At 47.9% G+C, this 19,511-nt stretch overlaps 1 protein-coding gene across 1 annotated transcript in view; it reads right to left on the bottom strand.

The window, feature by feature from the left end:
* Nucleotides 1-738: 738 nt before the first annotated feature.
* Nucleotides 739-19,511, bottom strand: part of KIAA1671 (KIAA1671 ortholog) — a 62,217-nt gene continuing 43,444 nt past the window's right edge. Inside the window, exons 5-11 of the mRNA XM_086474181.1 lie at nt 13,282-13,400; nt 8,025-8,280; nt 5,874-6,048; nt 4,439-4,566; nt 3,940-4,079; nt 3,696-3,778; nt 739-3,204 (exon numbers count right to left, since the gene is read on the bottom strand). Coding sequence (XP_086330307.1) covers nt 3,700-3,778; nt 3,940-4,079; nt 4,439-4,566; nt 5,874-6,048; nt 8,025-8,280; nt 13,282-13,400 — 897 coding nt within the window. The 3' untranslated portion in view covers nt 739-3,204; nt 3,696-3,699. The remainder of the gene's footprint in view (nt 3,205-3,695; nt 3,779-3,939; nt 4,080-4,438; nt 4,567-5,873; nt 6,049-8,024; nt 8,281-13,281; nt 13,401-19,511) is intronic.

Below are 19,511 nucleotides of genomic sequence, written 5' to 3'. Positions count from 1 at the left end.
AGGTTTCGGACTTCAAAGGCTGAAGAACAGAAGCGCTGCCCTGTTTTCTGGGGGAAGTGAACCCAGGCAGCAAGCCTCTGAACAGCTCAGCTGTGAAGGACTCGAATTCACCCTACACAGACCTTAAAAAGGTGAATTTGCACAGAGGAGGAAGAAATCCAGCCCCGGTGATTCCACTCAAAAGAAACAGAAGAGCAGCACAACCCCCCAAACGACAAACTAAACCAGAGGGAGGCTCTCTCGTCGTGAGAAGTGCCAGCAGAAAAGAAGCATTCCTAAATTCACGAACCACGTGCTTTCAGGTTTCAAAGCCATTAGTGATGCAGCTCGTTAAGCAAGCCAAGCTGAGCGGGGAAGGGGAGTGCCAGGACCTCCACCACGTCTGCTGTCACCCCGACACTGTCAGGACGAGAGGGGAAACTCCTCTAAGGCAGGTCCCAGCGACTAGTGAAAAAGCACACCATACCTGAAGGAAGTGCTGGGGCCAAGAGCTCGCCCTCATCGCGTGCTAACAGCAAAAAAAAAAAAAGTACATGGCAACAACAGTAAGTGTAAGAAACTCAACGAGCGTTATTTGGAATTAAAATGGAACTACATAAAGTGTATTACGGGGTGGTCTGTCACCCAAGAAGTAATAATGTATTTATAGACCTTTTATTACATAGTGATAACCCGAAGAGGAAGAAGTAGGTATTTAATTCATGTACAATATGAAGAAAAAACACTTTCCCATTCAACAACATTCTAAAGATGCTTTTTAATTAGACATTGAAGCATTAAACATTTCTCAGTAGTAGGTTAAACTACTAAATACAGTAAGTTTCAGTGCATTGTCCAAGCCGGTGTGGAAACGCACACACATTCAAAGGGCTTTGTGGAAACCTAGTATGAATCCCCTCAGGTTCCTCGAACACAGAGCAAACACTGCAGTTACAGAACTTCTGGCCTTCATTTATTAGACTAAAAACCAGCAAATCCTCCAACTACCGGTAACGCAACACTGTCAACCCGCTGAACTCAAAAATCGTGTAAATATTCTCGTAAGCAGGGGGCATTTACCTGATTTCTAGACGCTGTTTAAAGCGAGCCCCACCAGGCTGAGGAGCGGCAAGGAAAGCATCGTCCTCCTCCTCCCACGCCTGCGAGCGCGGCTGCTGGGGGCTGGCCGAAGCGTGTGTCGCACACGGTACCCCTGAGTGCTGCCCTAACAAAAACATCCCAAAAGACACCTACGCGAAGCTTATCGCAAAGAGCCGCCCTTCCCACCGCCATCTGAAGAAAAGGGAAGGAGAAAATACGGGCAACGTCTTGGAACGAGCTGCGAGGAGCTCCAACGGCCTGGCCGAGGGCGGCCAAGTGAAGTGCATCGCCCCCCGCCCGGCAGAAATCTTGGGGGACCACGTCCTACAGCAGAAGGGGCTGTAAAACCGCAAGGGTGGCAACGGCTCCGAGGTGAAATGGGGCAAAGCAGCGAGTGAAGGTTGTCTTGCGCCAGAGGAATGTATTCCTCGCATCTCCACCACGCGGAGGGAGCCGCTACGGGAACTGTATCTGGGAGGGAGACGCGCATATGGGACCTGTCTCCTGACATACTGCTGTTATTTCCTAGGAACAGACTGGGACGAGAAATCACCTCATCTGTGACTCCTCCGTGAGAAGAATTGGCACATGGTTTTGGCAGCTACACGCTTGACAGACAGCAGACCGGGCACGCCGCGCTGGCTAGCAGACGCACCGCCGCGGCAACCCCGCGTAAATCAAGCTTTCCGAAACGCCGATCGTAAAACACGAAAAGGAAAAACGAGTTCAAGTGCTGGTGCTTGATCGTTCCTACCCAGAGCAGCCCGTCCGCAGGGCGCGGGAAGCACAGCGCGAGGAGCAGCATCTGCCCCGCTCCGGCCCCGCGGCCGCCGAGGGCACCGGGGCGCTCCGGGCTCCCTGCGGTTGGCCACCTCGCTGCTTCCTTAGTCGCGTGGTGAGGAACACAGGACAGAGCGACCTCCCTTGCTGGGCTTTATTTTTACAGGTTTACTGAAAAGAGCACTTCTGGGGAAAGAATAAAGTGTGTCTGAAGCGGACGTGCCGGCTGGTAGTTGAGAACCTGTACGCAGAGACACTGACACACCGGAGATATTAGTGACCCTCCTGACACCCGTGTTACGCGTGAGATATCTACACAGCTATCGTAGCATCGGCCTAGCCAAAAGGGAAGTGAATCATCTGAGAAACTGAAGATCACGTTTAGGTTATCCCACAAAATCAGCATAAAAATAAAAACTTAAACCTGGTATTTACAGATTAACAAATAAAAATATGAAGTGGGACTAGCCAAACTGCTATTAAAGTGACATTCAACAATTAACTGGAACCCTGATATGAGTGTAACATCCTCCCTCTTCCCTTCCTTTTTTGTTATAAAAACAGTATTTACAATATTTTTTTTTTTTTTTTAAAGAGAACTGGTTGACATTATTGCTTGATCCTTTTTAGGAAAGACATTCCAATGAAGCAATTATTCCACATGCTGACAAAACACAGAATATACCATTTCAAGAGTGACAAAAAGTTAACATTTTGTTCATCTAAAAATTATATCCCTCTGCTGGTCAGCAGATCACATGTAAATATAAGCCAATCAAAAATACATTTTACAAAAAATAATCAAGTTTCCTTTTTCGATATGGCAGTAAACATAATTTGTTCTTTCACTCTCACCTCCCATAAACTTCATTCCCAACAGGAGCTTACTACTTTTTCCACACACAAAGATAAATTTGATTAAAATTGTTATTTTCATAAACAAACACAAAGCCCAGCCTGACACCTGACATGGCTACAGAGTCGTGCTGCGAGCTGCCGAGCGCCCACGCGGAGCTGCAGCCCTTGTTCAGCGGCGGGGGGGACTCTCCCGGCACACAGCCCTCCTGCAGCGAGCACCGCCGCCTCGCAAGACTTTCTGAAGTGCTAACTACGAACCACCGGTTCCCCTTCCAGGCAGGTCTGAGGTGACCACCCTCCCAGGGCTGAAGAGACACAGCTTTGTATTTGACTATGAAGACGAAGCAGCTTTCTCCACAAAACAGGAAGGCACCATGCACAGAGCAGTTGAGGCAGGAAGCAAACAGCAGCAACATGACATGGGAATTTTAGGTTCGGATGAGTTAAGGCTTCTGTTAAACGTCTTCTTCTAGTTAGAACCACTATCTGGAAAGAAAAAACAGAAGCCATTGCAGCGATGGGATGCCATGGGCCAGCAAGCAGCCAGACCCCCCTGCCCGGGGCAGGAAAGCCCCCCCCAAACGCACGCCCCTGCGCAGCGTCGCCTTGGCCTGGTCCCACGCGGTGCGCGCAGGGGCTGCCCCCAGCACGGCCGGGATGGGGCGCGCCGGGGTCGGGGAACGGCGCGCGAGCCCCGGTCCCTCGGCGACGGACGCGCTGCGAGGCGGCAGCACGGGGCGGGCGCTGCCCAGCCGAGGGTCTCTGCGGGCAGCCCGGGCCTGGGCGCCGCCGGCGAAGGAACACCGCGCTCCTGCCGGGGCTGCGCTGCCGCCGCACGGACCTGCTGCACGCGGCCGGGCGCTCACTCCACGGGAACTTCAGCCTTCCTGCCCTTCGTACCAGCACGTCACCTCCACGCGCGCCTTCGCCGCGGCACGCGGTCGCTGAGCCAAGCCCCTCAGTCTGCCCCAAGGTACCTCGTCAAACCTGATTCTCGTAATGGCTCTGTCTCTTCTTGGATTTCAGCTCCTTCAGCCACTGAGGAGACTTTTCTTCTGACCTAAGATATAAAAAAAATACTCTTCAATTATGAAAATTCATTCCAGAAACAAAACCAGAAACACAAATTCCCCCCGCAGCCTTGGCAACCCTACTGGCATTATTTTTTTGCCCACCAAACCCAGCGTTAGCCTCCTGCTGGCAGCGGTGGAAGCCTCTCACCTGTCCTCCTTCTCTACACTGGAGGGCAGCAGTCTGCCACCAGGAGCTCCAAGCTGCAGTTGCGGCTTCGGGGATTTGAACAGCTGAGCAGAACTTACTTCACCAGCACTCTCAGACTCTTGTCTTTTCCGCAGTCGGGCCTAAATATGAAAATAAAGAAAAGGGCTCCTTTTTAAGCCAGCATTCAGACTTTTTTTGGAACGAAACCCAAATCACTAGGATTTATACAAAAAACAAACCAAACCCATGCCTGAAATCAGTGAAGGGATTCCCTACAAGCCTGCGCAGTTTTGAAAGCATGTTTGCTGCTGTGAAGCTATTATTTTCCCCAAATCACTTCATATTTCTAGCCAACAGAAGTGAGAAAGACAACGGCGAGGTTTTGCTACACATCACACGCTGCCCCAACCACACCGTCACCTTCAGCAAAATTCCCTAGGGAGCAGCCGCAGGCACCGAGCCGGCCTGACTCCCGCCCGAGGCGCCCTGCCGGGCTCACCTTGAGAGCAGAGTGGTCCATCCCCGGGAACACGGGCAGTCTCTGAGCGTGGACAGAAGACGATCTCGCAGTATGCTGGATCTTCTCTTCCTCATCAGAATCCTCCTGTTGCATAGTTTTCTTCTCTTCTAATTAATGGTTTAAAAAAATAGCAGAGGGGGAAAAAAAACGTTAGTCAGCAGGCTTTTCATCTCTACTTTATTCTCGTGCTCTCCTTCCATTCAAACACGTGCTGAGGGTAACATTAACACACCACAGGACTGAGTTCAACGCTTCAACAGAGATCAAAGCAACCAAGGACTCAGCAACAGAAAGATTTCTTGCTGCCAGAGATGAGGGAGCAGAAGATACTCCTAATTTAGTGAACGTTGCTGCTTCTAAACACCTCAGCTGATCACAGAACGCGAGATCAATCTAGACTGGAAGAGACACCAGCCGTTATCTGGTCCACCCGCGCCGCAGGGAGAGGTGTGAAGGCAGAGTTGCCTTTCCAGGCCCTGGGGCTTTAGCTGGTGATTCCACCCCAGCCTCCAGCACAGCATTTCCTATCGAGGCAAGTCTTCAAAATATTTCAGGTCTGTTCGACCCGCACCAGAGCAGCCACCACACAGGTAACACCTTCCCCTCGATCAGGAGGCGACAGAAGAGACGGTCTGATCACACACTCTGCCCTGCATTCACAGGCTTTAAGGGAGAGCAGAAGGGGCAGGTCACCAGACTGACGGTTTTAGCAGGTCCCCTCAGTCACAAAGCCACCACCAGCCTCTCCACAGAAGAGGCGGCAGCAGCAGGAGTTCCCCCGCTCGGGGACACCCCAAGGGCACCCGCAGCAGCACACGGCACCGCGGCACCCACGCGCTGCGGGCACCACGCCGCGGCTCGACGAGGCGCGCGCATTCAGCCGCCCGTTCGCTCCCACGATGAGGGGGTTCAACGCATTTCCCTACTGCGCCCCAAGGCCAGGCCAGGCAGGGAATGTTTTTAATAGAAAGGATTTGAAGGAGTTGATTTAGCCTTAACCAGGCCCCTGCCGCACTGACAGGTGCTAGAACCAAGAGTACTGGTGAGCACCTATAGGATACGAACACCGACAGCTGCTCCGACCAAAACCACACAGGCTTAGACATAAAGAACGTGCTAGAGAACACATCAACTGTAACAAAATTCTCTTCAGTCAGCTGCCAGAAACCCAAGGAAGTCGCATTGAAGCTCTCCTTCGCCCTGGTCTTCTGCAGGTCTGGCTACTGCGGCTTCCCCCGCGCCGAAGACACCAAGGAACGGAGGGGAAGACTTGATTTAGAGGGTGACCCAGAGGTGGGAAAAGGAAGCTGCTGTTACACCTTGAGGCAACTCCAGGTACGTTACACCATGTAGAAATTCCTGCCCTTACAACCAAGTTGGTTACAGCTAATTATTTCAGACAGCTGAGGGGTACCTGTGGAATCTTTAAACATCCAGGTATTATCTGGTTCTTCCGTCAGAGAAAATCTGTTTTCAAACTCCAGCCCTCTGCTTCTCCTAAGAGAGTGGGAAACAGGAACCCGACGGCGTCTCTTTTTGCTGAGCTGTACTCGAGTTTTCAGCGCGCTGGAGTCCAGAATAGTGGTTTGCTATAAAAAGAAACAAAGCCTTTACTTTCAAGCAGCCTGAAAATTAAGTAATCTCCTCCATAACGACTTCCCAAACTACTTTAATGCATTAACCCATTCGGTTTGATTAAACTATACATATATTTGCCTGATTGTTATTCTCATAGTTACTTAAAACTATATTAAAGAGAATTTATGATAAGGATACGCTGCATTGTGGCTAACTGGGTGCAATGCTGGGTCTTTGATGTCTCTTGGCTGTAGATGGCTGATCTGCACAAATTACTTTCACTAAATCAATAAAAAAAATAACTGCAATAAATAGGGTTTTGGTTCCTAGAGTGTTTTAAGAACACAGGCCTTGCTAGCTAGGAACAGCTGAAGCCCAGTAAGACGACTGGGACGTAAAAAAAGCAACTCCACAGAATTCTCTTGCAGCGGAGTGCTGCAGTTCCACTGCTCTGACAGGTTGCCACCCATAGAAACGTCAAGCTGCTCGCCAGCAATGAGGAGACTGCACGTTCAGTGTCACAGCGTGCAGAAAATCTCTGTGAGCAGTCATTTCGAAACACATGACGGCAAGGAATAACATTTACAGAGCAAAAGGAGGAGCTGGAACTCATTTACTTAAAGCACTTTGTTGTTAGAGACTTGCCTGTAATCAGCAAACATCACCGAGCCTCCTCTTCTCCAGAAGAAGATGTGGTTTTGTTTCTTTTCAAGAGATTTCAGGAATAAACTGCTCATTAAAACAGCACATTGCCAGCTGTACCCGAAGCTAATAAGGTTTCAAAGAGACACCTTTAGCTCTCCGGGGAAGAGCACAATACAGGACCGTCTCCACGACCCGCAGAACCCCTGACAGACACAGACTAAGGCCCATCCGTGCCGTTACGGGCTACTAACGCTTCCTTTCCAGAGCCTGGGGACCCCCTGCCGAAGGATCAGGAACCGGTACCACGGCCGAGGCACGCGCCGTGAGGGATCTCGAAGCAACGGACCATCAAACGTGGCCTCGGCCTCAGCTCTGGAGGGGGCTGGAAGGCGAGAGCAGCGCCCGCCCGGGCAGAGCGGAGGATCCTGCAGCTCCCCGCAGATGGGGGCCCCGGCGGAGAAGGGAGCTGGGCTGGGGGCTCTTCCCAACGGCCCACGCAGGCAGCAGCGGGATGTCACCAGCCGCTTCTGCTGCCCCAGGCCAAGCCGCCTCCGGCCCAAACCTGCCCGCGCCCTCCCCACGTTTGGCCGAGCAGCCTGCTCCTCCCTTCCGAGACCTTCCCGGCGCGGCACCATCCGTCTGCGCCGGGAATCGTGCACTTACCAGTGCAGCTGCCACTAGGTGTGACACACCAACAGGAGGTGCACCAGCTCTGGCTAAACAAAAAGCAGCACTTCCCAGATGTTCTACCGAAAAACTACAGCTGTGTCAGTACCTGGAAAGAACAGTGCTAGTACTTCCCCAGAACACTAAACCTCACCTGACTGCGTGTGCCCAGAAACCACTGTTAAGTATGAAAAAAAATCCTTTAAAATGCAATTGTAAGCTACTACAGAAAGAAAGCAATTGTAAATAAGAAAAATATTAGTGAATGTTTTTATAGCCTTAAATCTGCATGGCTTATAGCACAGCAGTCACCAGCTGTTTGTGTTATTTAATTATGTTTCCAATTTTCGTAGAGCCATTTAACTCTTCCGTTACAGCTCAACGAGGAGCAGAAAGGGAAACAGCAACTTTATTAAGCCGCTGGCAGATATTATCCGAGACCAAGAGCTGTTTGGAGTCTCTCAGATCCCAAGCATCACAGGAACTAGAAGAACTCTAGCATTGATCTCAAACCTGTCAGGCAGGAAGGCTGCTGGGAAAACCCCATGTGATAAAGAGAAGGCAGAGGAAGATCGAATGCAAGGTGCCCAGAAGATCCGGCTGTGCGGTGCCTATCGCAGGTAACACCCCGGTGAGCCCCGAAGGAGAACTGCTGTTCCCCACCACCGTAACTTACATCAATGAAGGAGAAATCCGCGGTCTTTTCATCAGGGTGGGCGTCTCCCAGAGGAGGTAAGTCAGCCCCATCAGTAGAGTCCATGTCAGTGCTGGAACGGTCCAAACTCGTGCTCCTTTGGTCTTTGGAGAAGTCATGGTGATCAGCCAGGGAGGCAGGTTCCGTTTGAGAGGACAGTGAAGATGGGTGGCTATTTGGAGGCTGCTTTCTCGTGGAAATGACATCGTTTTCCAAGGACGGAGATTCGGGCACAAAGCTGCAAATTAAAACGAAATCTGTGAGACTTCAGAGTAAACAAACGCATGCAAGTCTTGTCTGGGTCGCACATACCCAGCGGGTGAGAAACAAAAGCAGAACTGAAGTGACGGCCACGAGTGACAAAGGCACCCTGGGAGGCCGCAGGTGCCCGCAGCGAGGGCTGCAGCCCTTTCGTGGTCACACCTTTCTACCCGCTCGGATTTACAGCGCGCGGAACAACGCAAGTATGCAGAGAAATGGTAATCACTTGATTCTAGCACGCCTCTGTTGCTTGGAGTCTCTTTTCACCAGCACCAAGGCCCCTCGAAACACATCCAGGCAAACAAGATGAGGGCAATAGCTGCTTAAATTCCCCCACTTGACTCAGAACAGCAGCAGCCCTTCCACTCTGGCACTGCATACGCTGTGAAGGGTAATGCTCTGCGTGCAGCCCTCAGGCAAAGAGTAATTGCTAAAAGATTCTTCTCCTTGCTTGTCCAAAATTATCTCAAATACACACAAATTCTTATAAATACAAAACAATAAATACCCCTTCTCTGTAAGTGAATTCCTGCAGGACACCACAAGCTACTCACAGCCCTCTCAAAAGCACACCCTACAAACACCGCTGCTGCTCACGTTCCCACCTTTTCCCTAGGAGGGCACGGTGCTTATTTATATATATATATATAAACCTCAAAAGTGCATTTATATTTGGTTTCTTTTAATTCATATTCATCTATTACTAATATATTATTATATATCTGTATTTCTATATGACTGCACACTGTGAAACCACAAGCAGGCTGCGTACACACGTCTGGACCTGAAGGGCCCGTGAGTGTGCTGGGCACGGCCCTGGCCACCACAGCAGCTCCTGCAACGCGCCTTGTGCTCCGCGGTGCGAGCAACTTCCATTTCACACGACTCCAAGGAAACCGAAGCACCTTCAGCAGCACAGTGGATTTAAAGATTTTGGGATGCATTTTTAGATGCTAACAGACATGGGATTTTAAAAACTCGCATCCCTTGTGTCCCGACAGAAAGAAGCGTCTCCGCTGGTGCTATCCCGAGAGCAACAGCTCCTCTGCCGGAGCTGTGTTAGATTTTATTTCTCTTATCGCCTCTAGTTTTGTGTTGAGCATGTGTGTATGAATACATGCACATTTTTTAAACGACAGACCTTAGTATTTGGTACAGTCCCCAGCGATGGCAATCTGGGGAGGAAAACACTCGGGAGTCTACAGCTGAGTAACAACTTTCTGTCGAGCTGCAGTACACGATATAACTTCCAGTCCGGCACAGCAAACACTGCACAGAGGGTTTCCAGCGCATGAGTAGAGCTGAATGCCTCTCCCCTCCTTCAGCAGTGGGCCCCAGGATAATTAAGGAATGGTACTAATGAGCTCCAGGGGAAAGTTTTTGTCTAGTATTTTTGCTTCAAATGGTATTTGTATCTGCAGCATTAGGCTTTAGATCCACTAGAATATGGAAGAATGTGGAGATGAAAGACAACCTGCAGACTTGCCACCTTCCACGGAAATCAAACATGTGCTAAAAGGATCCTGTCTGACTTGCACACCTCCAGGAGCCTCTTCCCCTCTCCATCCCAGGGCTTCAGCTAATACAGCTCAGTGCAGATTACCAAACTGAAATACTTGAGAGCAAACAACGATGGAAATACAGATGAATCTACACTGACCAGTGGTTTCTAATTCACAAACCTTTCTAATGGATTCTCCTTCAGAGTTCTTGCACAATTACAGCATCGTTACACACTAAACACTGTAGCACAGCTCATCACCAAGCACAGCGAGGATGCCTGGAGTATCAACACTCCGGTATGCACAGTGGATGCTTTCCATCCGAACAGCAAATTAGGGGGAAAATTCCCTTCAGAATAATGGTCAAATATTGACATTTAAAACATGTTTTCAGTATCATGCATCTTTTTCTATTATTTCATGAAGATTTCAAGTTTAATGAGCACATCCATAAGTGACCAACACCGTTCAACAGGTGTCATTTACAGACACTGGCTTCTGTGAAAAACTGTCCTTCAGGTAGTGGCCACAGGCATCAGCAGAATGGTCACCACAAATACACAACAAACTAAGATCAATCTTCACTTTTAATGCAAATAGATTTTATCAGTTTTAGCAAGACTGTGCTAACAGGCCATAAAGATGTTGCTTCATCACGTGAAATTAGGAGTCAAAAAGTAAAGGAATCCTGCTTTTGACACTGCTGAAGAGTCAGACTCAGAAGGCAGCTCCCCCTGTTTGCCTAGGGCATCACACAAGAACCAACATCCGCTTAAAAATGCCTTTTTACATTCTGTAACTGCAGATTCCCATCTATTACAGGTAGCTGATACCCTACAGCAGGTTTTCTTTTCCAAAGCTTTGTCGCAGCCTAGTTCAAGGATTTGAAGAAACAAACAGCTGAAACGTTGTGCAGTCAGAGCTGTATAGATCCACCACCTAAAAACCAGTCCCTTTTCTGTAAAAGAGAATGGTTTTGTCATTATGAAGACTGTTCTGATACAAAAGTAATAGTTTTCTACGATGTCAACTTGGAAAAGCTAACTAAAGCACTTGGGGGAAAAAATAAAACCAAAATCTTTTAGCTAAGCTAAGAAAAAATCCAATTAATGCCTCCAAATTAAACCACCTCCTTCCATTCTAAGAAGTTATTTGCCAAAGCCCATTGCAACCAGCCAAGAGCAGCCCCTTACGCTTATTCCAGCTGTGACCAAGTTCTAGCTGAAAACGATCCTTCCCCCACCTTCCCAGCAGCTCATCAGCGAGAGCACCACGTTTTCCCTGTTGCCATGCAGTCATGGGTTTGTGTTTTAAAACCCTCTTCCTCTCTCAGAGAAAACGAGCTCATTCACAGACGCACTCATGAAACACTCCTAAAGGGGCTAAAATAATCACTCCACGACTCAAACATTGGAAAATGCCAGAAACTGGAAGTTCCTCCAACGCAGCAGCAGGCTGGTGGCGTTGTTTCGTCCCCGCTGTCGCAGGGTCCCCGTCGGCTCCCTGGGCACCTCCCAGGACTGGGGTCCCAGCGCCTGCTCCCCCGGTGCCCTCTCCGCCCTGGAGCCGGCCGGGAGGGCGCAGGGGGGCGTGTGAGGAGCACAACCCCGGGGGCCGTACAAGATCCAAGGTCTAAGGGACGCGAACCAGGCAAAACAGGAAAGCCAAGTTATCGGTGTCTCCGGGAAGTTCCTGCCTCGGGGCCAAGCAGCGGAGCAGACGACCGCCCCGGCAGCGGCCGAACGCAGAGACGGGCTCGAATCGCCCACAGCAAGAGGCGGAGAACGCCTGCGCCTGGCCTGGCGGAGGCCTCCTACTTCATAAAAATACACTGCAAACAAAATGCTGTGTCAGTATATCCCAGGAAGATTTCCATTATTAATTTAATACGTAAGAGCACGCTCCCCTCCTTCCTCTCCAAGTGCTTGAGTTAATACACCAGTAACTCCCCTGCAATGAACCAGAAATCAAGCTAAAGCAGAGCAAGGGGGTGGCAAAATGCTGAGAAGTCACTACACTGTCATCATTATGCTGTAAGAGAAGAAAAAACTGAACATTTCTTACAGTGGAAACAAAATTCCAGGATGAGGGGGACGGAGTTCAATACTTCAATAAACCAGAATTTTTAGGCAGAACTTTTCTAACCAGGAAGAATCCTCCAGGTTTGAAATAACATTCAAATGCTGTCCATTTTGGAGCTGAGACAAGCATCTTTGTCAAAAAACTGATTTCAGAAAATGTCTATAACACACTGAAATCAAAGTTCCTTTTACAGAAGACTTGGGTGTCGCTGTGGGCATGTCACTTAGCTCAACGAACTTCAAGCTGAAAGCTACCCTGATTCCATAAGCAATAAAATATTTATAACACACAGTTCTCAAGCGTAGAACGCACCAAACATAATTGACATTAATGTCTGCTGTAAGATCTCAACAAGTATAGCATTAAAAAAACCAAAACAGGTAAAATGCTATTTTCATACTGCACCGAGCAGAGAGGATACTGGCTCCAACAGCGTAGCTCAAGCCGTAATTCGCATGACAGGTGTAAATTAGAAAACCTCTCATACTTTAATGCTCTGGGTTTATTTCGTTAGAGCGTTTTACTAACAGAAAAGCATCAGTGATGCTGTCTTCCATTCACCTGATACCCCATTTCATCCCACACTAAAACGCCTCAGAGCAGTGAGAGGTGGCTGTCGTACCCCTGGGTGTACCCGGGCACTCTGAGGGGGTCACCCTGCTGCGGGGCAGGGGCTGCCGCTCACAGCACCGTTCAGCCTATCTGGCAGCGCAGCCTTAAGAAAGGCAGTGCTAATTGGTATGGAGAGACCCAAATCTATGAAAAAAATAAAACAAACCCCCAAACCGAGTGTGCCCGGTCTAACCATTGTCAGACACTCCCCGAGAGGGAGGGAATTGAACAATTTTAGCAAAACCTTCCCAGAACCCTAGTTCTACCCACCAAAGGCACGTAACACACCAGCAGGTAATAGCTTTCTAAAGGTGAAAACGGACATTTCTGATCACAAACACATAAATGCAAAGCACAAAAAAAAGTTTTGCTACCTATGATAATCTATTCAAGGCCATTTGGTGTATTTATGGAGAAAAACTGTTTTTCCCGTATCTTCTTTCTATCATTCTAGTACCAAAAAATAACATCTAACATTTCACTCGCTAGCAGACTTGTTAAACCTCTCCCAGTCCAAGCAGGTTTTGTCATTGCTCCCAAAAGTGGTGATGCTGCCTTCTCACTGGAGGATGGAGTTTAAATTTCAAAGCTTCCTGCAATTTGCAGATGTTAAAGAAATATTTCTTCACCTACAGACTGAAGAAACTGCACAGCCACCGCAGCCACGCGTGCAGCTTTAGAGAAACCACACCTGGACACAGACCCCCCTGAAACAGCGGCTGCTTCGGGGGACTGGGCTGAGGGGACGCCCGCCGCGCGCAGAGGGACCTGCGCACCCTCACCTGTCCCGGCTGTGCCGCTGCTCGCTCCACGTGCCGTACCGGCTGTCGGGCTCCTGCACCAGCGTGTCTGTGTCCTTCGCTGCCGGGGGCTGTCTGGAGAAGCACTGCTTCAGCTGGTCCTGCAACGGAACGATGGAGATGTTTCAGCATTCCTTCCGCCCTCGGCTAGCCCATTTACAGATCTTATTTGCCACAGCGGTTGTGACTCTGCCCCCTAAACCTGGTCAACATAAAACCGGGAATAAACTGAAACATGGAAAACAGCTACGAACTCAGAACATTTATCCTCTTGAAAATAAGCACTGTTTTCCTGGGCGATAGAGGCGGGAACTGACTCCCCGGTTTTAGTAACTCCATACTGCTTTAATAGCCTTATCTCAGGTTGCACAAAATTCACCTGTGCAAACACAAAGAATTCTGCTGGGGACTACATTTAATCTCCCCAGGCATACAAGGGAAACATCAACTCTACAGCTCTTTTCCCGAGTTTGATAGAAGGGCCTTTTTTTTTTCCCCCCAGTCCTTTCTTTGGAAGACATTCAAAACCAAAAAAGCCTAAGTAAATAAATCAATGAATAAGCACAGCGCCAGACACCAGAAAGCCTTTGATAAACTGATGTGTGCTAATGTAAAGTTCAAACGCAATGTGGGACAGACCAGGGTGTTCTTGCTGTGTTCTGCTCTGACCTCTCATTTCCCAAGTATTTTTATTTCACAGATCTGCTGCTTTCAAGAAAAGGAAACGGTGCATCTAGGGACCTTTCCCTTTCAGGGGAGAGAAGTGGGTCAGCGGCTGCAGGCACCCTAGATTTGCAGGAGATCAACGTTAACGTGCTCCAGAACATCGCACTGTTGCACCGTGCGTTTTGCAGTTGTACTGAGTTACACGCTGGAGTTAGATAGTTACTGAAACAATTCATTGTGTGCAGATAATTAAAGGTTGGCCCCCTTTGCATTCATCACCCTCAACAAACACAAGTGTGGCTTTCAGCGCCGTATCGCCTTTGCTTACGAAGAACTCATCTGACAGCAGATTACAGTTTTCCACCTGTCCTAAGCTTTTTCTCTCTTAAAAGAGTGGAAAAAAAAAAGTAGCACCACCCACCCACCCCTCAACCACCCCCAGCAGAACACACCAGCAGAAACCACCAGCACATCGATTTCCCTTCAGGCAGCACAAAGTAACAACCACATTCAATGAAATGGGATTCCTTAACGTTATCGGGGGAAGGAAAAAAAAAAACCAAAAAAGAGATTGCCTGTTTTCTTCTGTTCTTAATTTTGTAAAGCTAAAGAATGCTGCCTTAAGACCACAAAAATACTGGCATTAAGGATCATTCACCAATACCGACACCTGGCCCTGAAGAAGTCGTAACAGGTTGCTCACTTCCCCAGCTGCCCCGCCACCCGCTTTGCCCCCGACAGCGGTGGGTGTTAATGCCGAGGGAAACAAACACCGAAAGGCTCCACCATTTACTCCAGCTCTGGTCATGCACCGCTGCTAGACAAAGTGAGAATTCCCGGTTTGTAACAGCCCGGTAAAGCAGGGGCTCAGCCTGTGAGTCACAAGAAACAGATGTTTCCTGCTTTTCACCTTCCAGATGTTCCCACAGCCCACCAACTCGCCGGCAGTAACTCTCACGCTCTCTATATAGATATATACAGCTTGCCTCTGGGCGTTCTCACATTTTTCAGCCCGCTCCAGGTACAAGCTCTCAACCGTGAGCAAGGCACCCGCGTCTCCCAGCGCGGTGAGGGGCAGGGGAAATGGTCTGGCATCTCCGAAACCGCAGGGCATTTCCCCCCACGCGGCTCAGACACATCTTTTGCCTTCCACAAACTCCCTCTGCAGCCTCGTGACTTCAGGCGTCGCACCGGGGCTAAGCTGACACTCGTGGGCTCAGCCTTCTGCTGTCGCTTGGTGGCCACGTAACCTTCGGCAAGTGGCTCCACCTCTAGGAAAGGCACGAACTAACGCAAACCGCTGTTCTCGCTTTCCTCCCCACTGTCCCTGCTAGTTCAGGGGTTTTTTTCAACTTGCTGCTTGTTATGAATTCTTTTTCAACTCCGATCTCACACGACCCATCACCACATTCTTGTAATCAAAAAGCACAGTCTGCCTGCCAACGTTTGCCACTTTCTGCCCGGAAAAGGTTGCCCCTGTTGAAGCGCTGGAAGCGCAGGACCCAGCAGCACCCCCACCTCCGCCCTGGCCTGCCCCCGGCGACAGAAGATGACCCAACCCAGACAAGCACGTTCCCCTTTTGTTGGAAGCCAGTATTTTCCACCGGCCACGACTAAAGCTGTTCTCTCTGTGCATGGTACAGACTGCCTTACTTGCCATTACCCACATTGTTTCTAACTAGGAACATGGTCTAAAAAGCATAGAAACAGGCACGGGAGCAGCAGAAAAGCAACTTTGTTTTACTGCGCTCAGGAGACATTGTTTATGAGAAGTGGTGCGTTATCACGAACGCGATGGTTGCAAGGCGAAAGCATGCGCAGCCGAGAGAATACCGTTTGGGCAGCAACAGGAAAGAAATTGAGATGCAGATATATCACTCGTCTGAAGGCTCAGTAATTCTGAACAAAATTTTACATGGCAGACAAACTGATTAGCACATATTCCTCCGTTTCGGGCAACATTTCACTTAACGTTACATATATTTGAAATTTGAGATGTGGTTTTATAGCCAAAAGAACACAATTACCACTCAGATAACGATTCTCTATGCTAAAACCAAAACAAGCCTGAAAAAGAAATCCCATTACTGCTTCTGTAGACGTTGTGAACGTAAATTCAATAAAACAAACTGGAAAGTCTAAATGTACGGAATAAGGTAGTCCAAACCCCAAGAGATTATGTTGAGTAATGTTACTGCATTTTGCTTCTGGAGGAAGCTACTTATTTCAGAATATTTTAAGTCTTTCCCTGATGATCCCTTTCAAGCCCTACTTTTTAATAGGCCAAACGATTAGTTGGAAAAAATAAACGTTCCTTCAAGTCCACAAATTGCTCCTTAGGCCAGAACTATTTAAAGACTCCGGCCCTTACCAGCTCGAGAAGAACCACAGAGAGGCACGATAAGCTGGGCAGCTGGCTGAGAGAAACAAGGGACCGACTACGACCCAAACTGGGGGAGGCAAGCGGAGCCCATCCTCTCCCCAGCTCGCGGAGGAGGTGCCAGCTGGGGGAACCGAGGGTGACGCAGGAAAGGATTTATATATAGCCCGTGCAGCTTGGAGGGGACGGCGTGTGCTGAAGGCGGCAGCGAGAACAAACCATAAGGGTTATTCTTTCCGGGACGCAATTATTAGCAAGCACAAGAATGATGAGTTCTGGCTTTTCTTGTCTAGCATCTTCACCACGCTCCAGACAGACCCAAGGCAATCTGGTAATACGGAAGCACTGGGCATCAGGACCTTGGAGGAACCCGGGAAAAATCCATTCCCTTTGTTTTCAAAATGTTCACTCAGTAACTATAGGCTTTTTAAAAAAACAAACAAACAAACAACAAAACCAAAAACAAAACCCCAAACAAAAAAAAAACCAACAAAACAAAACAGTAGAGGCTAGTTAATAAAAAAGGATCATTTTCTCTACTTGCATCCTCTTTCAGCCTTCATGCTCTCTGGAGAGCACTCAACAGTTGCTATTAAACTTTTGGGTTTTTAAATACCAGTCAAAACTACACAAATTCTCTGCAAACTATACACACAGACCATTGTGTTTTATGGCTGAGATGCTCTGAGACACAAGCAGCTCAAACTGGAACGTACAGATACATTCGCATTTTCTGGCACTAACTTTTACTTGGAACAACTCGGTGATACAGACCAAGAGCATGAATGAAGAAGGAACCGGGATTACAAACCAAAAGCTTTAAAACATATGACAGATTGCAAAAATAATGTAAGACTCCCTGAATGTACCAGAGCGACAACTTTCAGGTCTGTCACAAGCCCATTATATCACACATCCCACAGTGCCCTACATCAGTTCATTTACATCAAACCCTGAAGGCAGATCGCAGCACCCTACCCATCGCCTGGCAGTGCCTGGAACGCCTCCAGTGCCACAATACGGTGTGCTAAAGCCAGGCTTTACCCAAGTATTGGGAGAAGAAAGAAGGAAATCTATTCTGACATCTACTGCTCCCAAACATGACCAGTTTCTGCTTCATACTTTGTTCCCTAGCCTAAATCCTAATTAAAGCTCACTCCTTCAGATGGATCAAAATAGTACGGGCTTTTTTTGGTTTTGTTTTTGATCTGTTTTGGTTTTTTAATGTATAAGCGCCACAGAACAAGAGATCCTGCAACATAAGGAACTGACAGACCCGACTTTGACTTTTTCTGCTCTTAAGAACAGATCTGCTCTGAACAGAAACCTTTTATTCAATAAGAGACCCACTAACTCAACAAACCTGTGCTGAGTGACCCATTCTCCTTTATCCACCCCTTGGAAGAAGAAACCACAGCTGAAAGAAGAGGTGTACAACACATGAAGGTGGGCCAGATACAGCCATTTCCTCGATAAACAGAACATTCACATTACAGTAAAGCCAGAGATTTCAAAAGAAAAGACAACAAAAAGAGGGGTCTGGTGGCTTCCTAGTGCACAAGATAAACCCAAATTAGGAATTTTCTTATTTATAATCACAGAAAAATCTCCCCAATCAAATAAATACTACTCTCGATCCAGTATTCAAATGCTGTAATTCTCCATGCTTTGATCTTTAACTTCATAATTCTTACACCAGTAGCCAGGAAAAAATCAACTTAATTTTCACATGAAATAAAACAGCCGAGTTGTATATGGATTTGCCTCTGGTTCTTCTTCTAAAATGAGACATTATGATTATGCTCTTTCAGTTCTCCCTTGGAATTAAGCTGGGTTTGGCAATAGTCCAGGGCTGATTACTCCTGCAATTTCCAGTTCCTGAAAATGATGCACACACAATATTGGTCCTACCAGCGCAAAAATTAACCGTAACTAAGAATGAATGCATACATTTATGTGAAAAACTCTTTTGCACTGATGTGAAATAAAGACCTGGCATATGAGGAATGGCAGTTGAAAGAGACCTCATGAGTCAGAATCTGCACAGACAGTTTCAAAAATATCTTTGTTTGCAAAAGAGATCGAGACATCAGACAGCCCAAATGACACCCCACAGCTTGAAGTGCAAAAATTAGAAGTTAAAATCTACTGGCATAAATTGAGTATGAATAGGTAATTGCACAATGGAATGAAGTTTTGACCATCTGCTTTGTTAATACAAAACTTGGAGAATAATTATTGCTCATGCCTTGAAAAGCTTTTTTTTTTTTTTTTTTCTTTTTCTCTCTCCTTTTAATTGAAAGAAGTCAGAAGTTTGGTCAAATTGCCCATATTCAGAACTACCCTGACCCTTAAGTGTGACATGGCATTTAAGGAGAGTTTACGAGTCCTTACAAGTACAGAAACCCGTCCTTATTGTTCCCCTGTAATATGCCAGGGAAATGGCAATACATCTTATTCTATTAAAATTTTATTCTGTTATTTCATAGTTGACTCTGCTCTGAACAGGATACTGGGCTAGATGACCTCCAGAGGTCCTTTCTAAGCTGAATTATTCTACAATTATTCTAGTTGATTCCAAGGATTATTACTAAAAGATAAGTTATGTATTTTGAACCACCAACAGAACTATCAAGAGCATAAAATCATCTTTAAACAAGAACTGAATTAAAAGCAACCAACCAACCAAAACCACCGCAAGCAGCGGGCCTTGCAAACCAGACCGCACTTCACAACCCACATTTCCATTTCTCTCCAAGTATCTAAATGCCAGTTCAGCAAATGGAAAGCCTGTGTGGAACCAGCATCCTGGTAAATACTTACTATCCGGCGGATTAGTGCTGCCCACAAGGAGTAAGTCATGGTTCAAGACCAACGCTCCAGTTCGTTCCTAGCAATCAGGCGAGGAGATTCACCAACTCCGTGTTTAAATAAACTGTTGACAGGAGCAACTGCCTGAGTGTCTGTCCCAGGCAGGAGGCAGCCCCTTCTGCCTCCCTCCCCGCCCTCCATGCTGCAGTGACAGATAAACAGTTCCAGGAATTGCACATTTTCTTTCTGACCTCACTGAGGAGGAAAGTTAAGAGACCTCCAGCGCAGGCTCCACCCCTGGGCATCGATACGTGACGGCGACTTCCCCAGCCCTCTCCCTCGCCCTGCTCAGCAC

This window comes from Leptosomus discolor, chromosome 16 (genome assembly GCF_034619465.1).
Source record: "Leptosomus discolor isolate bLepDis1 chromosome 16, bLepDis1.hap2, whole genome shotgun sequence".
Lineage (NCBI taxonomy): Eukaryota > Metazoa > Chordata > Aves > Leptosomiformes > Leptosomidae > Leptosomus > Leptosomus discolor.
This window is presented reverse-complemented; position numbering and strand designations above follow the sequence as displayed.